Here is an 18844-nt window from a genome sequence, read left to right as displayed (position 1 = left end):
CTTCCTGCGTGCATGTAATCATAGTTCTAGCTGGTGAAGTAATGCTGAAAGAGACGTGTATCTGAAGATCTGCAGTGATGTATGTTTGAACTGTCGTCTGTCTCAATCGTCATTATGATTATGATGAACCAAAAAGTGGAATGAATGAAATAAATGAATGAAATGATAAATCAAAACCTTTTTAATCTTACATACAAAAATAAAGAGACAAGTGTTTAAGGTACATGTTTGGTAAATATTCATCAGTATTGTTTCAAGCAAAAAATGGTGACTATAAATAAGAAATCAACTGTATTGAATTGTAAGCTCCGACGTCCTTAATTGGTGATTTAATGGTTTCAAATTAAGTTAACTTGCGACGAGTGATCAGAAAAGTAAACGGGTATTTGCGAAAATTGGTGACTTATTCCTATCCAAGAGTGTTGTGTTAGAATGAGAGATTATTACATATGAAACAATTGTGGAATAAACAATGCTCATAATGCAACATCAGAACCATTCAGCGCAAATTCTTTACAACTGACAATTGGCCAAATAAGTTGTTTATAGATATGTCACATCATAATATATTTCAGCTAAGCGATGTTTCATTGGACAATTTTTTTTAATTTAAGTTGATTCAAACATCCTATCATGCAAATAAAAATCTAAAAGGTCGTTTGATATACAATTGGGCAATTTTACACTTAACCTTTAGCTGCCAAACGTTTAATACTTTCCCAGTAAAAAGATTAGTTTTCCTGCCTATTGTTAATTAACTTTTACATCGTCGCACTTTGAACTTTGGTTAATTGTCGCCTTATTTTGACATCTTACCAGATATCTTTATTTGTTTTCATATGTGGATAAATCATGTACTTGCCTTTGACATCAGTTTCACAAGTTAAGAGTGTGGCATTAGAAGTTCCATAAATATTCGATGTTTGAAGTACAAAACTGTAGTTGGATCCTGACAAAAGTTGTTCGATGACAGATTGGACAGCAAGATCTGTGACAGGGGTTGTTGATAATAAGGTGGTTACCTGGGAAGTTTTCCAGTACTTTACCTCAAACGTTTGCTTGTCACCTCCATCAAATTCGGGTTGCCAGAAAATTGTTGCAGATGTGGTTTTACATACCACAAAAACATTTGAAGGTGGGGTCGGTTTTCCTGTTTGATAAACAAGAATTACAAAGCTATAAAAATTAATGCAAACTTTAATTGCATTTATATCTGAGTCAAACATTGTGTGTTGCGTTTGTGACTCCTTATATGTAATTGTTAGTTTTGTATTTATCGGACAATTGTGTGCATATTAAAAAATACATTACTATTTTGAATCATATTTTACTATCAGTTACGATTTTTTTGTTGTTACCTTTTGTTATGTTTGCATGTTTGTACGCAGTCCTTGATTATTCGTTTTTATATGTTGTTTTTTTTTATTTTTTTTTGTTTTTTTTTAAATTTATTTCTTGATTTGATGTGATACATGTCTATAATGTAATTTTACTGATTCCTTACAGCTGTCTCCTGGTATCTTTCTTCCCTTGTTTTAGTCAAGTATGACTCTTATAGTCAACTGTCATACAAGACAGTATTGGCTAGCTGGAAACCTATGTATAATTAACAATTTGGTATGAAAAATACCTGTATCAAGTCAGGACTACGACTGTTGTTTTCCATTCGTTTCAATAATTGATTGTCACAGTCGACCGTCTGATCTTTTGTTTTATGGACTTTCACCTCTTGAATTGACCTTGGAGTTTTGGAGTTTTTGAGGGAGGACGGGGCTTATAGATTTTTTTCAATAATCATGTGGTTAAATGTTGCACTTGCACAGGACACAACTTTTGGAATAACCGTTTCAAAAATGATATCGGTTATGTTCCTTACGTCGATACTACAATCCCCTTCCCTTTCTTGAATTTGACCTACCGAATTATACTATTAACCGGCTTTGTAATAACATGAACAACAAGACAGGTGCCACATGTAGAGCAGGATCTGCTTACCCTTCCGGAGCACATGAGATCGCTCCTAGTTTTTGGTTGGGTCAGTGTTGGTTATTCTTAAGTTTTCTATGTTGTGTCATGCGTACTATTGTTTGTTTGTCTATTTCATTTTTAGCCATGGCGTTGTCAGTTTATCTTCGATTTATGAGTTTGACTGTCTCTCTGGATTTTAAACATATATATTATCCGTAAAGATAATATTATATCACATCGTAACGTATTCAATTACTTTGCAGAGGAAAAAGATCTCATAAATATATTCGTCAATATATTTTGTAGTTACAATAACACTGTCTTGACTTCAACTAACAAGTCAAATAATTTTCGTGTAGAGAAAAGTCACATAGGAGGATCTTTAGGAAATACAACTTGTATACGCAAACGTTAAGGCCACTACTAACTAAGAGTAATGATAGTTATACTTCACCTTTTGGTACAACATTCACATGCAGAAATAAGTTCCCATTGTCATTAAATGCATGCACAGTGTATTCTCCAAACATAGATTGTTTCAGATGAGGTATATGCAAGTTTGAAACATAAACATTTCCAACCAATGATGATACTGAAGCGACTTCGTTTTTATATATCCATCGAATCGTTGGTGTTGGGTATGCTATCAGATAGACAGTTAGATTTAAGTCACCATTATGCTCCACAGCAACTAATTTTGGAAAGCCTTGAATCCGCGTATCTACACGCGGAGAACCTAATTGAAATGAAATAGTGATTAAGGTGGTATGGGAGTCTAAAATAAAAATGATAGAATTTGTTCATACTTAGCCAAAATGTAGTATCTATTGATATATGTTGAAAAATGTTATAAAAATGATAGGTCACCGCGCATTTTCTCAAGCTACAGGGCGTGACAAAATGACAAATTTTGTATGGATTATACAGGAAAAAACACAATTTTGTGATTAGAAACTAAACAAAATGATAGAATTGTTAAATACTTAAGGAAAAGATAGCTTTCAGACAATGCTTTGAGAATAGCAAAAGAAAAGATAGGGTCACCGTACGTTTTTTCCGGCTAAAATACAAAATAGGAAAATTCTATGTAGAATCCTTCAGAAAATGCACTGTTTTAGAGTTACCTCCCCTTATAATGCCAATTTAATTTATTTTTAAAAACAACCAAAAATAATCATCATTTGCAAAAATATCAATATTTATAAGTTATATTCTTATAAATTAGTTCTTTTAAATAAAAATTCACATTAAATATCTGCATTCCTGCAGCAAATTTTGCTATTTTGATAAAAAAATCTGGACCTTTGGTTCTCTGTTTTTTACAATCCAAGATTTAGGAAGACACCCATACCACCTTAATACATTTATTTACATATAAAAAATATGTAAATTACAATAATGTATACGTATGTGAGCCGATATAATAAAAAATGTCGAATTTAGATCGTTACATGTCTATTATGTCGTTTGTTTTACTAAGAAATACAATTACTGATGTAGACATCTTAGCATTGGTGTGTGCAGGAAACATTTGTAAAACCTCATATGCACATAATATAATATAAACAATATAGCTTTAAAATGTACCACAAATTGCATCAATTATGTATTTACTTACATAAAACATATACAGTTATATCTTTCGTATCGACAAAAGTTGTCTCATTAATTTTGTTTGTAGCCTGGCATTGATATGTTCCCATATGGACACACTGAATTTTTGGTATGATATAGGTACTGAAAGACACATTATCTTGTTTTTGTAGAATGTTCTGATTGCTCACAAACCGCCACGTAATAGTCGATAATGGATTGCTGTCAACCCCACAACGCAGTGTAACATCTTCGTTTTCAGATACTGTCTGCCCATTTAAAACTTCCAGGTTTGTTATATTTGGATAATCTAAAAATATATAATGCCATAATATTTTTATATGTATCATACAACTTGCGCAAGGATATATCTAAGTAAAGTTGTCAAGAAAGCAACTTCAATTTCTATTTTGTCTTAACAATCAGTAGGTTCATTTTTGTTTTCATTGCTTTAATATCTTGATGTTTAAGTGGTTTTCTCATCATGTTCCGTCTAATTGGCTTTTACAAGTTCGAACCTGGTCATATTTCTATTTCAGCATTTGAACCTTCAAGTTAAATACCGTTACCTATATAGGAACATCAAATAATGAACCATGTTCGTTAATTATAGAAAAAAACATGCAATTTATTCATGGTAGTATACATGCAGTGGTCACATTATAAATGCAGTCGTGACAGTATTATATGCATTGTTCAAAACATAAAATGCAGTAGTCACAACATTATATGCAGTGGTCACAACATTATATGCATGTACAACAACAGTATATGCATGGGTCACAACATTATATGCAGTGGTCACACCATTATATGCAGTGGCTAAAATATTATATACAGTCGTGACAACATAATATTCAGATTTTTTACCATTATGTGCAGTGGTCACAACATTATATACAGTCAAGAAAACATTATTTGCAGTTGTCGGAACATTATAAACATTGTTTACAATTTTTATGCAGTGATAACAACACCATTGGCAGTGGTCATATTATCATACGTGTTTCTTTGATGAAGGTGATTATTAGTGATAGACATGATGATTAATGATAGTGATGGTGATGTTTGAAATTCGGTAAACATCGGTAAAAATTATCGGAAATTGACGTCCTTTCTTCAAAATAAGGTCTAATATATATTAATACTCTAGATAAAATCGACTTTCAATGTGATGATTTGACTGTACTACTCGGAGTCACCTTTATTCGATGTATTATATGTTTTGATCAGTTGTTCCATGTTTGATTTATTTTACTATTTTCTCTTAAGTGATCGTTTTGTTTTGGTCAAATTCAAATATACTAATTATTTTTTTTAATATTTTAAACTTACGTAAAGGAACAACAAAGGACAAAACATCCCGTCGCAAAGAATGAACTAAAACAAAATAGAAAACGAACATTGATGAATGATAATAGGTTAACTACCGACATCAGATTCTATGGATAGTGAAATTTTGCTTCATTCATTTCATATTAAATTAAAAAAAAAAGGAGATTTGAATAAACGTAATTGCAACCAAACAAAGGGACAACCATACACCACTGGAGTCATACAGTCGGCAATAATAGACATCTTTCTAGACAAAATAAAAAACTCTGAAATGAATTCGAAACAGTAAGTTATTTAGCAGGAATGATTTACCCTGAACTTCTACTACGACCGGAGCATTTTGTTAGCGTTTTTAAAATCGAATTTTGATGTTCAGTATCATCATAGCTTATATGCTAATACTTAAAATATTTGAAAATACATATATATTTAACATTTATGACCATTTAACACAGAATAAATCAAAATTACTCGAGACTGCAATTGTCATCTATTATGACCAACAATTTTTTTTTAAAGAAACAAAAAATTTGTCAGAGATGAACTATGTATTTTATTTTGGAAACAAATTGATGCATGTTCGTCAGCGATTTCATTCGATATAAGTTTTTAGAAAACAAAAAGCAATGCTGTTTTTGAAGGCAAGACACCGTAAGTTGTAGTCAAAAAGAAATCTCATGAATGAAAATCTTTTTACGTCTATAATTCGGACTATTAAATATACATCTAACAAATTTCCAATGTTTACCTCCTGAATGAAACAGACAATGAAAAGAGATCCACGTCTTTAACAAAAACAATCAAATAAAGGCAACATTAGTATACAGTTGTTTAATAGTCATACATCGATTAAACGAAAACAAATCCGAATCTACCATCAACAGTTAATTTTTTTAAATAAAAGGAATGTTTTCAGATATGGAGCTTTACAAATTATGGTGAGGATCCTAACATCGGATATGAAAACAGTTTTGTTAGCAAATTAATTGAAATCCTAAGATTATAGCAACAATCGCTATCGCTTGTATATAAAGCGAAAATGAACGCCAATAGCAAGTATAAGAAATCCAATAAAACAAACTCTTAGTTAGAATGAACTACACCCAAATTGATATAAGTATGTTCGTTCAATTTGAAGACAATATAAGGTATCATTGTTTCTCTTATAATTTTCAATCGAAATGCCTAAACTACAAAAAATACATAACTTTAATAACTGTTGTTAGCAGGCATTGTTAATTTCGGTAATTTCCGATGAAATTTATGAAGTTAACATAATTTGAACCTCCACCATAACTTTCATGGATAATCATCATCACTATCACTGATTATCACCTTCAAAACACGTATAATGTTGCTACCACTGCGGATAATGTTTCGACAACTGCATCTTATTTTTTCACGTGTTCAAATAATATTTCGTACTGCATATTATAATGTTCCAACAACTGTATATAATGTTATAACAACTGCATATAATGTTGTGCCCACTGCATAAAATGGTGTACCCACTGCATATAATATTGTGCCAACATATAATATTATGCCCACTGCATATAATATTGTGCCCACTGTATATAGTGTTATGCCCACTGTATATAATGTTGTGCCCACTGTATATAATGCAGTCACGATTGCGTATAATGCTGTCAATACAACATATGGTGTTGCATCAACTGCATACAATGCTGCCACGACTGCATATAATTATGTCACGAATGCATATAATGATATGACTACTGCATGTAAGGAAACATGTTGCAACTATTGGCATTCCGTTGAAAGTATTTGTCTTTATGCTTGTTATAAAGTATTAAATACCGAACAGTTTATCTTTTAATCCTTCGACATAGTACTGATAACAAACAATTCTCGTTACCTAGCTGAAAATTCGTTTTCTTAAAATCATTTAAAGAACGCAGACTGTTAAGAGGGCACCGACAGGAACTTAATGTAATGTTTAATTCCCATTAGGCTCAAAATAGAAAGATAACACTTATATACAATATTAATATCTCACATATTTTAAGAACATATCTGACTGACGGATAACATGAAAATGACATTTTAATCAATTCAACGCGTCAGGAGCGCTTTTCGGTGTGTACCTTCATCATGACCCAAACCTAAACATGTATTGACTCGACGTGAAAATCTATAAGACCTTAGGAACATAAAAGTAGACAAGTTCAACTGGGGTGTCTGAGGGAGCAAGAACCGTAGATTCTAGATATTGTCAGAATTTATCAACGGATAATTTTACTAAATTTCGTAAAAAATCATGCCAATAACGACACAATGACTATTGCATTTATATAAGTACGATTGATTGTCAGAATACATAACTAATAAAAAATGTATTTAATCACCTGTTTTATTTATTTTATGTAAAATTTAGAAATATACTTACAATAGACGATAGTTTTTGTCGTATTCTCTGATGTAAGAGTACCAAATCTGCTAGAACTGGACATTGCCTTACATGTATACAGCATCCCGTCCAAGATACGATCAACATTTAACAAATAAAGAACAGACTGGTTGATTTGAGGTTCTGTGATGTTTTGGTCTAGCTGAAACCACTGAACTTGAGGAACAGGATTGCCTTTAGCACTGCATACTATAGTTGCATTGTTGGATTCCATAATATGTACTGGAGATTTGTAAATGGTTATTTCAGGAAAATCTGTTTTATAGATATTAGAATGATGTTTCTCTTTTTTTAAGTGGCTGTCTTTTTTGTTGTTGATATTAACGATTTTTTGTTATTTTCTAATACATCTGTTCTTTAACTCTCTTTGTAAAAATCAACATTTATCAAAAAAGATCTGCTTTTTCTGAAGTGAAAGCACTAATCCCAAATAATTGGGATGTATGTTAAATACTTAAAACATCGTTCATGTTATGAACGTTGACTATGACTTTTATGAAGAAGAAACAAAACGTGTGTTTGATGTATCAATCTAAAAGCCTGGTATCTGACTTTTTTTTTATGGAAGGAAAGCATGTAAATATAAAAAAAAAAAAAGCTGTCAGCCGTGAATAAAAAATACATGTTCGTAGAGAAGTAGCTAGATTACAAACAACAAAATGTGTTTCAATCGCAGACACTGAACATATATATCAGAAATCTCTTATTTTTAAATCAGTACTTCATTTTTCATTATTAAAATTTTAAGAAAAAACAATAAAAGTGTACTCACATTCAACATTTAGTTGAATACCATCTGATGTAAGTACTATTGACTGTCTTTCAGTATACTCATTAGTAACTGTACATGTAATAATTTTCATGTTGTCATGTTTCGTTAACGGTCCTAGAGTCAACTCAGAAACATTTACATTCAATATTATGTCGTCTGCTTTCCATTCAAATGTTGAGTCAGGATTACCTTCTGACGATAAACACTGCACTTCTGTTGTGTTTCCGATGAACCAAGGCATTTCAGGTTTCATAAACAAGATCGGTTTACTTGGTGGAACTATCGAAGAACAATTTTGAAGATTGCAAGTTTTGTCAATTATGACATTATCTACATATTGTGCATGTTGTAATAGAATAAATATTAAAAGAACTCTTACCCTCCTGGAGCACCAGAAATCACCACCAGTTTTGGTGGGATTCGTGTTGCTTCGTCTTAAGATTACTATGTTGCGTCTAGTGTACTTTTATTTGTCTGTTTGTCATTTTTCTTTTTTAGCCATGGCGTTGTCAGTTTATTTGCTATCTATGAGTTTGATCATCCCCCTGGTATCTTTTGCCCCTCTTCTCTACGGACTGCGGTGACTTTGATATAGAATGTGTATTCTGCTCTGATGAAGAAAAAAAATGGTAATTTGTACTGATTAAAAAATAGGATGTGTTTTACATATATTTAAGTTCAAACTTAAATGTCATACACGAGTTTTGATATTGCCAAAATGTTGATTTGAATGGGTTGCTTGATACTATATTGCACTTACATATTCATGAAATATTCATTTTATAACATGCTACATAAAACTTACAATACACAACTAGTTCATGGCTTGTTTTTGGCCTGTAAGTAGCAATAGGATGGGTAGCTGAACAACTGCAATTTCTGCCATTGTAGTTCTTGTCAACTGTAAACTCAACTTCCAAAACTGCTGTATTTGCAGTCGAGTTGTTTGAATTTATACCTGGACAGTCCCAAGAGAGCGTACCCAAAGGATTACCGCCGGTAACAGAACAAATTAATTTAACGGATGTTCCGGAATCTATTGGTCCAGAAATGAATTGTCGTACTTTTGGCTTTTCATTTGGTGGAACTAAAAATGCAAACATATATATTTCTTTAAAAATAAATTTAGCCTTTATATATCCAATAAAAAAAAAATATATATGTGAGAATTTAACAGGCATTGTTTCTATTAATTTAAGTAATTTCCATCGCATATTGGTTGCATCGATGAATAAAAAAATCACAGTTTATGTCAACATTAGAGAGTAGTTTGATATGTTTTCTGTAAAGCAAGGAACAAGGCAGTTCTTCGAACAATATTCAATATAAAGGGGTATTAATAAAAGATTTTAGAAAAAAAAATCTAAAGTTTGGAACTGCAACATTTTTATCAGCACAGATGTTTGCCACAACAAAATACTGTGAAACTACGCGTATGTATGTAATGCAACCGAATACAAACATTCCACAATTAATTATCAGTGCCGTCTCAATGACGACATTTATATCAATATAAAGTATACACTGTATCAACCAAGCACCCCAAGCACACATTTCGACAAACATATATTTCATTGGTGATACTGTTGTTGACTCAATATACATATATATCAGTATTTTAAACAATTGTTGAATAGAATATTTGATTTAAGATTCGTGTTTGTACTTAAAATTTTATGGTCCTAGCGTAAATCTTTAAACATGATATAATCACTTAACATGTCATAGATATAAGAAGATATTGTATAAGTGCCTAAGAGACAACTCTCCATCTTAGTAACAATTGGTAAAAGTAAACCATTATAGGTCAAAGTACACCCTTCAAAACGGTCTCTTCGCTCACACCGAACAGCAAGCATATACGTATACTTACAAATAATATTAAGTGTGTGATGTACAGTTTGAATATAACCGTCTGTGTTATGGAACGCCGAACATGTACACACCATTCCATGGGTAAGGTTAGTAACGGGAAACTCGATAGAGCTTATAGCTGCTGTCTGCGATGAGTTTGTGATAATGGTTCCAGTGCAGTTCCATGTCAGTGTTGCCAAAGGATTGCCTCCGTTTAATGTACACATTAATGACACAAGGCTGCCGGTTAAGACTGGGCCGTCTGGTATTTGTTTAATTACAGGAAATTCTGTTGGGGGAACTGAAAGTTAAAGAATAATTAAAGAAGCTTATAACGTATAAGTTGTGTTTACAAATTTATATTCATAACAACCATGGGTTTTTTTTTTTGAAGAGGCAGAAAGAACAGTTTAATCATATTCACTATAGTAACAATACAATTAAAATATAAAATATGAAAAGACTAGAAATCATTACGATTAGGTTTACAACAATAATGATATACTGCGATGTGAAATAAGTTTTTGAAGCAAAGCACCATATCTACTTTGAACCATGAACATTATTTTAATAAAACTTACAGTATACGTTAAGCATAATGTGAACCTGAGGTCTGTACGCCGTTACAGTGTGAGTAGCTGAACAAGTACACGATTTGCCGTTGTCTTGCGAAACAAGCATAAAACCAATCGAGTAGTAGACAGTATTCCCGGAAGTGTTTTTAGTGGCATTGCCAGAACAGTTCCATGTCAAAACAGCAAGAGGAAAACCACCAGACACCGAACATGTAAGTACTACAGCTTCGCTGGTGTTGATTGGTCCGTTAGGTATCTGTTGTATAACTGGATCGTTCAGCGGCGGGTCTTGAAAGTAAATGTTTCTTTTGTTAATAGAGAATGATTGTATACAATATATATTTGATATTATCTGCATATATATTTAACATTTGATCATAAGTGTTTTATCTTTGAGGAACAATTAAAAATTATCAAAATTTGATAACAAGATGATACTAGTGATTTATTGTGTACTGTTCACTACGTTGCTGTATTAAACGGAGAATGCAGTACACGCACCGATATTCAGCGAACGACATGTATAAGTATCCGTAGATTTAGTACTTCGAGTCACCTACAGTTACTGTCAGCATTCTTTATACGGTTATAATTCGTTAATTGTTTGTGTTTTGTTATATATACTACCGTTATTTTTTCATAGTGTAGTCATTGTGTTTTACATGTTCTCCTTTACCTGTATAAATTTGCATGTTTGTATTGCATAATAATCTAGATATCAAAATGAAAAGATTGATCTCTCTTAAACAAGTTTGACCACGGAGCATTTGCATGTGCATGTCAGAAGATAGGGATATAGTAAGTAGTTGTCGTGATATAATAATTTTGTTTTCGTTTTGTTTTGGTTATAAGTAGAAATGTATTGCTTCCTTAAAAATTACTATCCTTAAATTTTATAGATGTGCATTTTCTTTTATATATCTTTATATTTCTGTCTTAAGGTTACTATGTCATTGCCGATTATTCTACCTTCTTCTATTCACATAATTGCTCTTATTTCAGTCTAGGGGGATACGTCGTAAAATTAAGGAAGTTAACGTCTTATGACACATTCTCCACGAATAATTTCATTCATATTAACAATTATTGTTGCAGTAATATATTGTTGTAGATAGTTATTTTTTATCAAGATAAATGAAACATGCGACGCTTAACAATAAATAGAGAATGTATGTAACTATTGATTGTAATAACAAAACAACATTACTCAAGACAATTACAGATTGAACAACACTAACTGCACTGTAATCCGCGGGTGAGCACGTGTGCTCCGGGGGGGGGGGGGTAAGCAATTCCCGCTCCACTTGTGAAACCCGTCGTGTAACTCTCAATTATGTTGACGTTGCATGTCTAGCAAACAATGTTATTCCCGAGTATATAATGTCAATGAAATTGCAGTTTCGGTTTATTGTTCATTGAATGGGTAAAAAATTGTACTTTATTACGAACTAAAACAAATTGTTGATTCCGACGCTCTGGGACACAGAACACCATGTTCCCGAGATATGACGGAAACTCTTGAAAATTAATAAAACAGCTGAAATCAGTTGTAGTTTTCATTAGCATACATTGTAACATGATTCTTTTAACCATTACTAATCACTGATACATAGTGCTATCTGTCGTTGCCTAGTTTTTGTTTTTCCTTAAGTGTAAATAAAGGCAACAGCAGTATACCTTACACATTTATAAAAGCCGAAAGAAAGAGGAGGTGATATTACCATGTTGTTGGGTTTTTTTTCCCAATCATAAACATATGTTATTCGAATGCAACATGCATTTAAAGGACATATGTTGTTCTATCGAGGGTTGCTACATTAACTGTTATTTACCAGATCATGTACCCAGATACTTACAATATATATTTAGATTAACACGAGAAGAATTTCTTGAAGTTATGGTGTTATCAGCAGAACAATATAAAAACGCGCCATTGTCTGATGCTTTAAACCGGTAGGTAAGTAGACTGGATACTGTTATTCCTGATACATCATTGGTAACAGTTGAAGAGGATGTCACAGATACATTTTGTATAGCTCCTTCAGAGTTTATGATAATCCAAGAAATTGATGCAGCTGGTCTACTTTTGACTATACATTCTATTGTTATGTCACGTGTCACATCGCTTGTTATGCTGGTATTTGAGATTAGTACATCAGTTATTGGAACTGAAACAAACGGAAAAGAAAAATATCAAAATTATTTTCATGGTCGGTTTGGTATGCACGTGTTTCCATTGAAATTCAGTTTTGATCAATTGGTTTCTAAATAACATCTCTGATTTTAAGACTAGTATGGAAGTATGAAAAATAAATCTGAAACTAAATACAAAGCGGTATTATATTATTGAAGCAAAAAAAAATACTAACTGTTTTGCCAGTTTGATATTTCCGTGAAGATATTAATACAAAAAAGTCATGTGATAATATCAAAGCCAACAGTAGTATCCCGGTGTTCAAAAGTCATAAATCGATTGATAAAAAACAAACCCGGGTTACAAACCAAAACCAAGGGATACATATCAACTATAAGAGGAAAACAAAGGAACAACAGGAACACCGAAGTGCAACAAAAACCATACGCTAACATACATAGAAACGAATTATTTGATAACAAGTGCCATTTCCAGAGATGGTATAGGACGTTTTAAGGAAAACAAATGATTAGTTGAACCTGGTTTAAAGACAAACCAAACCTCCCGCAAACATCCAGAAAGATGTGTCAACAAGTCAAACAATTAAATTTCAAAGCACTATTTTTGGTGCCAACTTAAGTTTGAAAATGCCTGAATGATGTCGGTTTCGTGAAAACTAAAGGGTACATTTGAACTCTTCTTACAAACATCTTTTAAAAAGCATTCAATCATATAACAAACTATTAGTGGTCAGGGCCAAATAATCTCCACGAATACGAAAGGTGCTTATGGTTAAACAAATGCAAACCAAATATAGGTGACCTTCTACAAGTGACTACGCTTAAACTAATCTAATTACAAACTCAAAATTTGGAAATAAGTAGTAATAATGTTAATAGAAGTGCATACCAAATCAATTAACCATAAGAAGTGCCTATGAAAGTAAAATAATCACACACTTAAACATATTGTTGAAGCCGACGCCGAAAATGTTCGAAAACAGAACATCCTCGTTTTGACCGTATCGAGATATGACGAAAACTGTACTGAAAACTAATAAAACAGTTAAATCAGTTGTGGTGTTAATCATAATAAATTGTAGCATAATTCTTTAATTATATATAACCATGACAAATCACTGATCATAGGACGTTGACAATAATTGTCTGCATGCAAATATTCATATAATTATATTGTTTCGAAAATATATTGGGATTTGGTGTGGTTTTTTTTTTTGTTCGTTATTGTATCATCGATATACATAAAATGTCAAAATTAATCACGCCACAATGAAACAAAATTCTTTAATCAAAATATCGTTTTATAATTTATAAAAATTCAATATTTTGAATTTAATTTGTATCGAAGAGAGAGGTCATAATAATCTTTTGTTGTTCATTTGTAAAATAAATGACATTCTATAACAAATATTTTCAAAACAAATTGTTTAGATGTGTGTACACTCCACTAACCACCAACGCAATAATGAGGTTAAAAAAACATTGCGAAAATATTTTTTTTACCGTGTATAAAATTATCTAGTCAATCTAGTTCATAAACTAATAAATTGGTAAACATATATGCGTGCGTGTTTTTGTTACTCTTTTGTTTGTCTATTATTGTATAAGATTTGTCATCTAGTTCACTAACAAATAAAGAAGTCAAATCATAAATATCCGTACTTATGTACTCATCAGTCTGTTTATACAGTGTTATTTTCATTATTCAAAGCACTTGGTCAATATCTAGTAAATTATCACCCCTCAAGCATTTTGTCGAGGACAGCATCAGCTCAGTAGTCAGAACTTCAAAATCAGCACTTACATTATTTATAACAGAACTTGTTGTCCGATTATAAATTAAAACATTCAAAAATGTAAACAAAGTTAACTTATAACACGGGAAAATAGCTTCTGCAGAAGATGTTTTAGACACACAGGACTTGTATTGTCAGAAACGTTCTTCGTCTTTATCAGATTAAATTATATGAGCAGCACCTAATATACCTAAATTTTAGTAAGTGTTGACATTGTTTTAAGTTACTTAGTATTTAGTATGACAATCTGGATTATACCTCTTTTTTTTAGAATCCATTTTTAGTGGGGAAAATATGAAGAGATGTTTAATTCAAAGTTAAAGATAGAAAGAAATACAGCGTTTGTACTAACAAACGACGAAAGATAAACTGGTCGCATTTTTAGCGAGTGTATAGTTTGTCAAAGTGTATGCAGACTTTGCAAACGTATGTTAGAAACAAATGATATAAATGTGTGATCGCTGAACCGTTTGTATCGTTTGTGTTAGAAAGAAATGCACTCTAGGATTCATATCCTAAAGGGAAAGTTGACCTTAGATGGATTTTGCAATAAGTTCTATATTTATGTTGCCCATTTAATTCCTCCGACTGTTTCTGCTCATAAACAGCCTTTGCCTTCAAATATTTGACTTAGAGTATTAAGATGACGTTACATCTAGAAAAATGCGTTGGACGCATGAACTTTATTAAATGGTGTTTTAATTGTTTGTTCATCTTTCTGTTCGGAAATTGATCTAACCAATGACAATGCAGCTTTCAGACTCATAATTTTTATTTCATTTGGTCCTTGGAACTAAAACCGTATTGACTCATGTATCATGACGTGTAAAAATAACTTATTAACATGTTAGTGCGGTTATTCTCCATTAAAACAATGTAAAAAGGTTGCCTTCCTTATTTTAGAGTCTTTAAGGTGATTTAAATTAAGCGTCTCCATTCCCACCGTAAGTTTTGCATCTGGATGTTATGCAAGCTACCAAGGACACTTTAAAACATACGATTGGTTTTCGTCATACGTCAAAATGAAACCCATGATCAGACCACTTGTAGTGATTAATAGAAAATTATATCGGTTTTTTTCTCCATTTATCGGAATTTACAGTATTTTCAGTTTCGATATGGGATAACTTTGATTCCATCAGGGCAGATATTGACAATACCATGCTATAAATCACAGATCAAAAGAGAAAATTTCTTCCTTGTCGATTAAATATCGAAAGCGGAATGATACTTACAATAAGCTAATGTCTTTAAAAAATTTCCGGTAGTAAAAGTCATAAAAAAAACACCCGTAATAGATGTCAGCAAAAAGTTATAATCTTTTTAAAAATTTCCTCATTATGGTATTGAAAAGAAAAAAAATATCACAATAATTAAACTATTAATAAACTCATTTTATAAATACATAAAAATGTAGTCTGAAACTTTGTTGTATAATTATTTCATTTGATTGGTTGACCTTGGTTTCAATAGATTTGTCACTTTGATATTTGTGATACTAACTTCTTGTTATTCATTAAAAAGAGCTTTTGCTTATAACATTTAAAAATGTGTAACCCCATCAAGTAATGAAACAACTGTAACGTCATTCAATGAATTTGTTGTATTCATTTATATATAGATAGATAACTTCAAAAAAGATGAATATACCACTACAATCATATATAAAAAATCATATATTGTACCATACATAGAGGGAACGAAGTCACAAAAATCGACTGAAACTTACAAAAGTTATATTTGCTTACCTCTTACGAAAATGACTGTTTTTGCACTGGCAAATACGTCAGATGGAGACCCGACTCCATATTGTGCTGTACAACGGATGGATCTGTTGTGATAATTTTCATCAACAGACAGAATTGTTAAATTAAATTCTCCTTTTGAAGAATCACATGATGCGTTATATTTGGTAGATGAAACAGCACTTATTTGACAACCAGTGGAACCTTTGTAAAACAAGCCTACACTGGGAACACCACCACTGTTTGTCTCGTCATAGAATGAGGTACTTCTCCAGTTGTTCTGTACTGATGCGTTGCACATAAACGTGCTTTGCTTCTTGATATCCACATATGCTGGTGTGGGAGGATACATTGTTGCAGTTTGTGCGTCAGCTAATAATATATAAAATGTATGAAATTTTATATTGAAAATGAGATGTTTAAAACCTTTACTGTTTGGAACTAAATTTTTTTTTATTTTCAAACATGTCGCCATCAAAAATGGAAAATTAATAATAGGAAATGAAAAATCATCTCTTTTATCATAATTTTTGCTTGACTTCTCGTTTATAATGATATGGATATCAAGACCCAGGAAAGGCAGTGTTCGTTGTTAGTATAGCTTTATTTTAAAGTTAGTTCAACAGGATAAATTTCTTTAGTGTACATACTGAAGTCGTTAATATATCATCCAAATATCTTAAAGTATTATTATTATTTTTTGTATGCGATGTGGCATCGATGGGTCTTTGTTTATTTCGGTCATAAATTGTAACTCTCGACAATACAGAAACAGGTCAACAATAAGTGGTGCACAGTTCGTTCCTATTGGAATTCCAATAACTTGACGATATACACAATCTCCAAAGCGAATCAGCATGTTAAATAGTTAAAATTAAAGGGCAGTCATACTAAAAACTATCAATACAGATCCAATTGACATAGTTTTTGGGTTTGTTGTTACTAAAAATTACCTCAAAGGGTTTGAATATATATAACATTGTATTCACATTCTGACTTTTTAAATGCCAGTTTAATTCGGTGCGTGATTTTTTTCTTAATAAGGATATGAATTAAAGGGGTTTATAGGATAAAAAAATTAAAACTTTTAACAGGTTCAAAAACCAATAATATAAACATGCAAGTTATCTAGTAACGAATCATGTACTACACCATTGAATTAAGCAGGATTTTTAATGTGATACTTTACAAATTAACAGTTTGCGAGAAAACATGTAACCACCCCTTCACTAATTTTTCGGACTTTGAGCCGCACTTGTTCTTACTTCTAATTGGTTATGTGTTACATTATTATTCTTTTTTTTTAAGTATTTAGTGAAACGAGGCCCATGATAGAAAAGACCTCCTGTATTCGCAGTTTGCAACCTGCCATGAACCAGTATACTTATTTCACGTGTGTTGTGTAGCAAATACAAACGTAAATAGGCGCAATATTGATTTTTTTTAAATTTATATGAAGCATTGTAAAAAGAGATTAAATTAAACATTTAATATTTGAACATAATATATTTTTATATATCATATTTTGTATACAGAATCAAAAACAATGAAATCACATGAACATTAAACTCATATTATTTTAATTAAAAATATTTAAGAATTGTAAATTATTCGATACAGAACAAACCAGATAAAATTCCTAAGAAAATAAAATCTACGTTTAATTTATAATACCTCGCCAATAAATCATTAACTGCGTCGCAAATACAATGCTGACATAAAAACACATTGTATTCCTTGTAATTGGAGACGCATGCATATCCAAATTTGTTGAACAGTTATCGCATAACACTGGCATAGGGAGAATTAACTCTATGCTAACGTCTTCCTCTGTCTTTTCTTTTAAATTACTTTCCTATTTAAATAAAAAGTTTGAAAGCTTCTAAATATTTCCGGTTTTCAACTACTTTCAGGTGTAGTTAAGAAGTTACATGTGAATTTTATGGTTAAGTAAATCGTCTTTTTTGGAAAATATCTTATATTGATTTCGAAAAACTGATATCACCCTAGAAGTTTATATTTGTTTAAACCTTCATTTGTAAATACAATTGATGGAAACAAGGATGTTTTGTTAAATATTGTAAACTATTATAATTATGTATTGTTGCGTTAACTTCAATGTAATATATATATATATATATATAAACCTTTTGAAACTAGAACACCGAAAAGCGGATATATTTTTAAGGGTTAAAGAAATTTTCACGCTAAAATTTGCAAACCGAACAATTTTTTAGGTATAAAAAGATTGTGAATGCTTAATAGTAGAAATACAAACAAATATGTGAATTATGAAGCTGACAGAACTATTTTCATAGCTTCTGGTTATGGCATATCTCAACATAATTCTCAAAATGTTACGACAAATTGAAAGTTTAAGAAACTGGATAAGACAAAAGTTTGTTTGCAAAACCTAATGATGTTTCTTTTGCATATAATTTTTTAATCAAATTCAGACATTGGAAGTGCTCGATTTTGCCATGGTATATTAATGCAATAAAAATTACAGTAACATTTCCTAGTTATGACATTAACTGTTATTGACGACATCTCATTTTCCTGATATTGCTTAACAGAGGGCTCTTTTCGGAACTGCATTTGGGTATCTTGCGGTTTTGGAC

General features: G+C 31.5%; 1 protein-coding gene across 1 annotated transcript; it reads right to left on the bottom strand.

Annotated features, from left to right (window-relative positions):
* Window positions 1–608: 608 nt before the first annotated feature.
* LOC143072810 (nephrin-like) lies at window positions 609–18056 on the bottom strand. Its single transcript, XM_076247914.1, has 12 exons — window positions 17898–18056; window positions 16227–16595; window positions 12385–12696; window positions 10535–10816; window positions 9973–10254; window positions 8905–9186; window positions 8100–8378; window positions 7307–7582; window positions 4897–4941; window positions 3587–3871; window positions 2423–2704; window positions 609–1150 (listed from the first exon to the last, which is right to left on the bottom strand). Exons 1-12 carry the CDS (start codon window positions 18019–18021, stop codon window positions 813–815), a joined length of 3156 nt encoding a protein of 1051 aa, XP_076104029.1. The 5' UTR covers window positions 18022–18056; the 3' UTR covers window positions 609–812.
* Window positions 18057–18844: the final 788 nt, after the last annotated feature.

Source organism: Mytilus galloprovincialis, chromosome 4 (genome assembly GCF_965363235.1).
Source record: "Mytilus galloprovincialis chromosome 4, xbMytGall1.hap1.1, whole genome shotgun sequence".
In the NCBI taxonomy this organism is placed as follows: Eukaryota; Metazoa; Mollusca; class Bivalvia; order Mytilida; family Mytilidae; genus Mytilus; species Mytilus galloprovincialis.
This window is presented reverse-complemented; position numbering and strand designations above follow the sequence as displayed.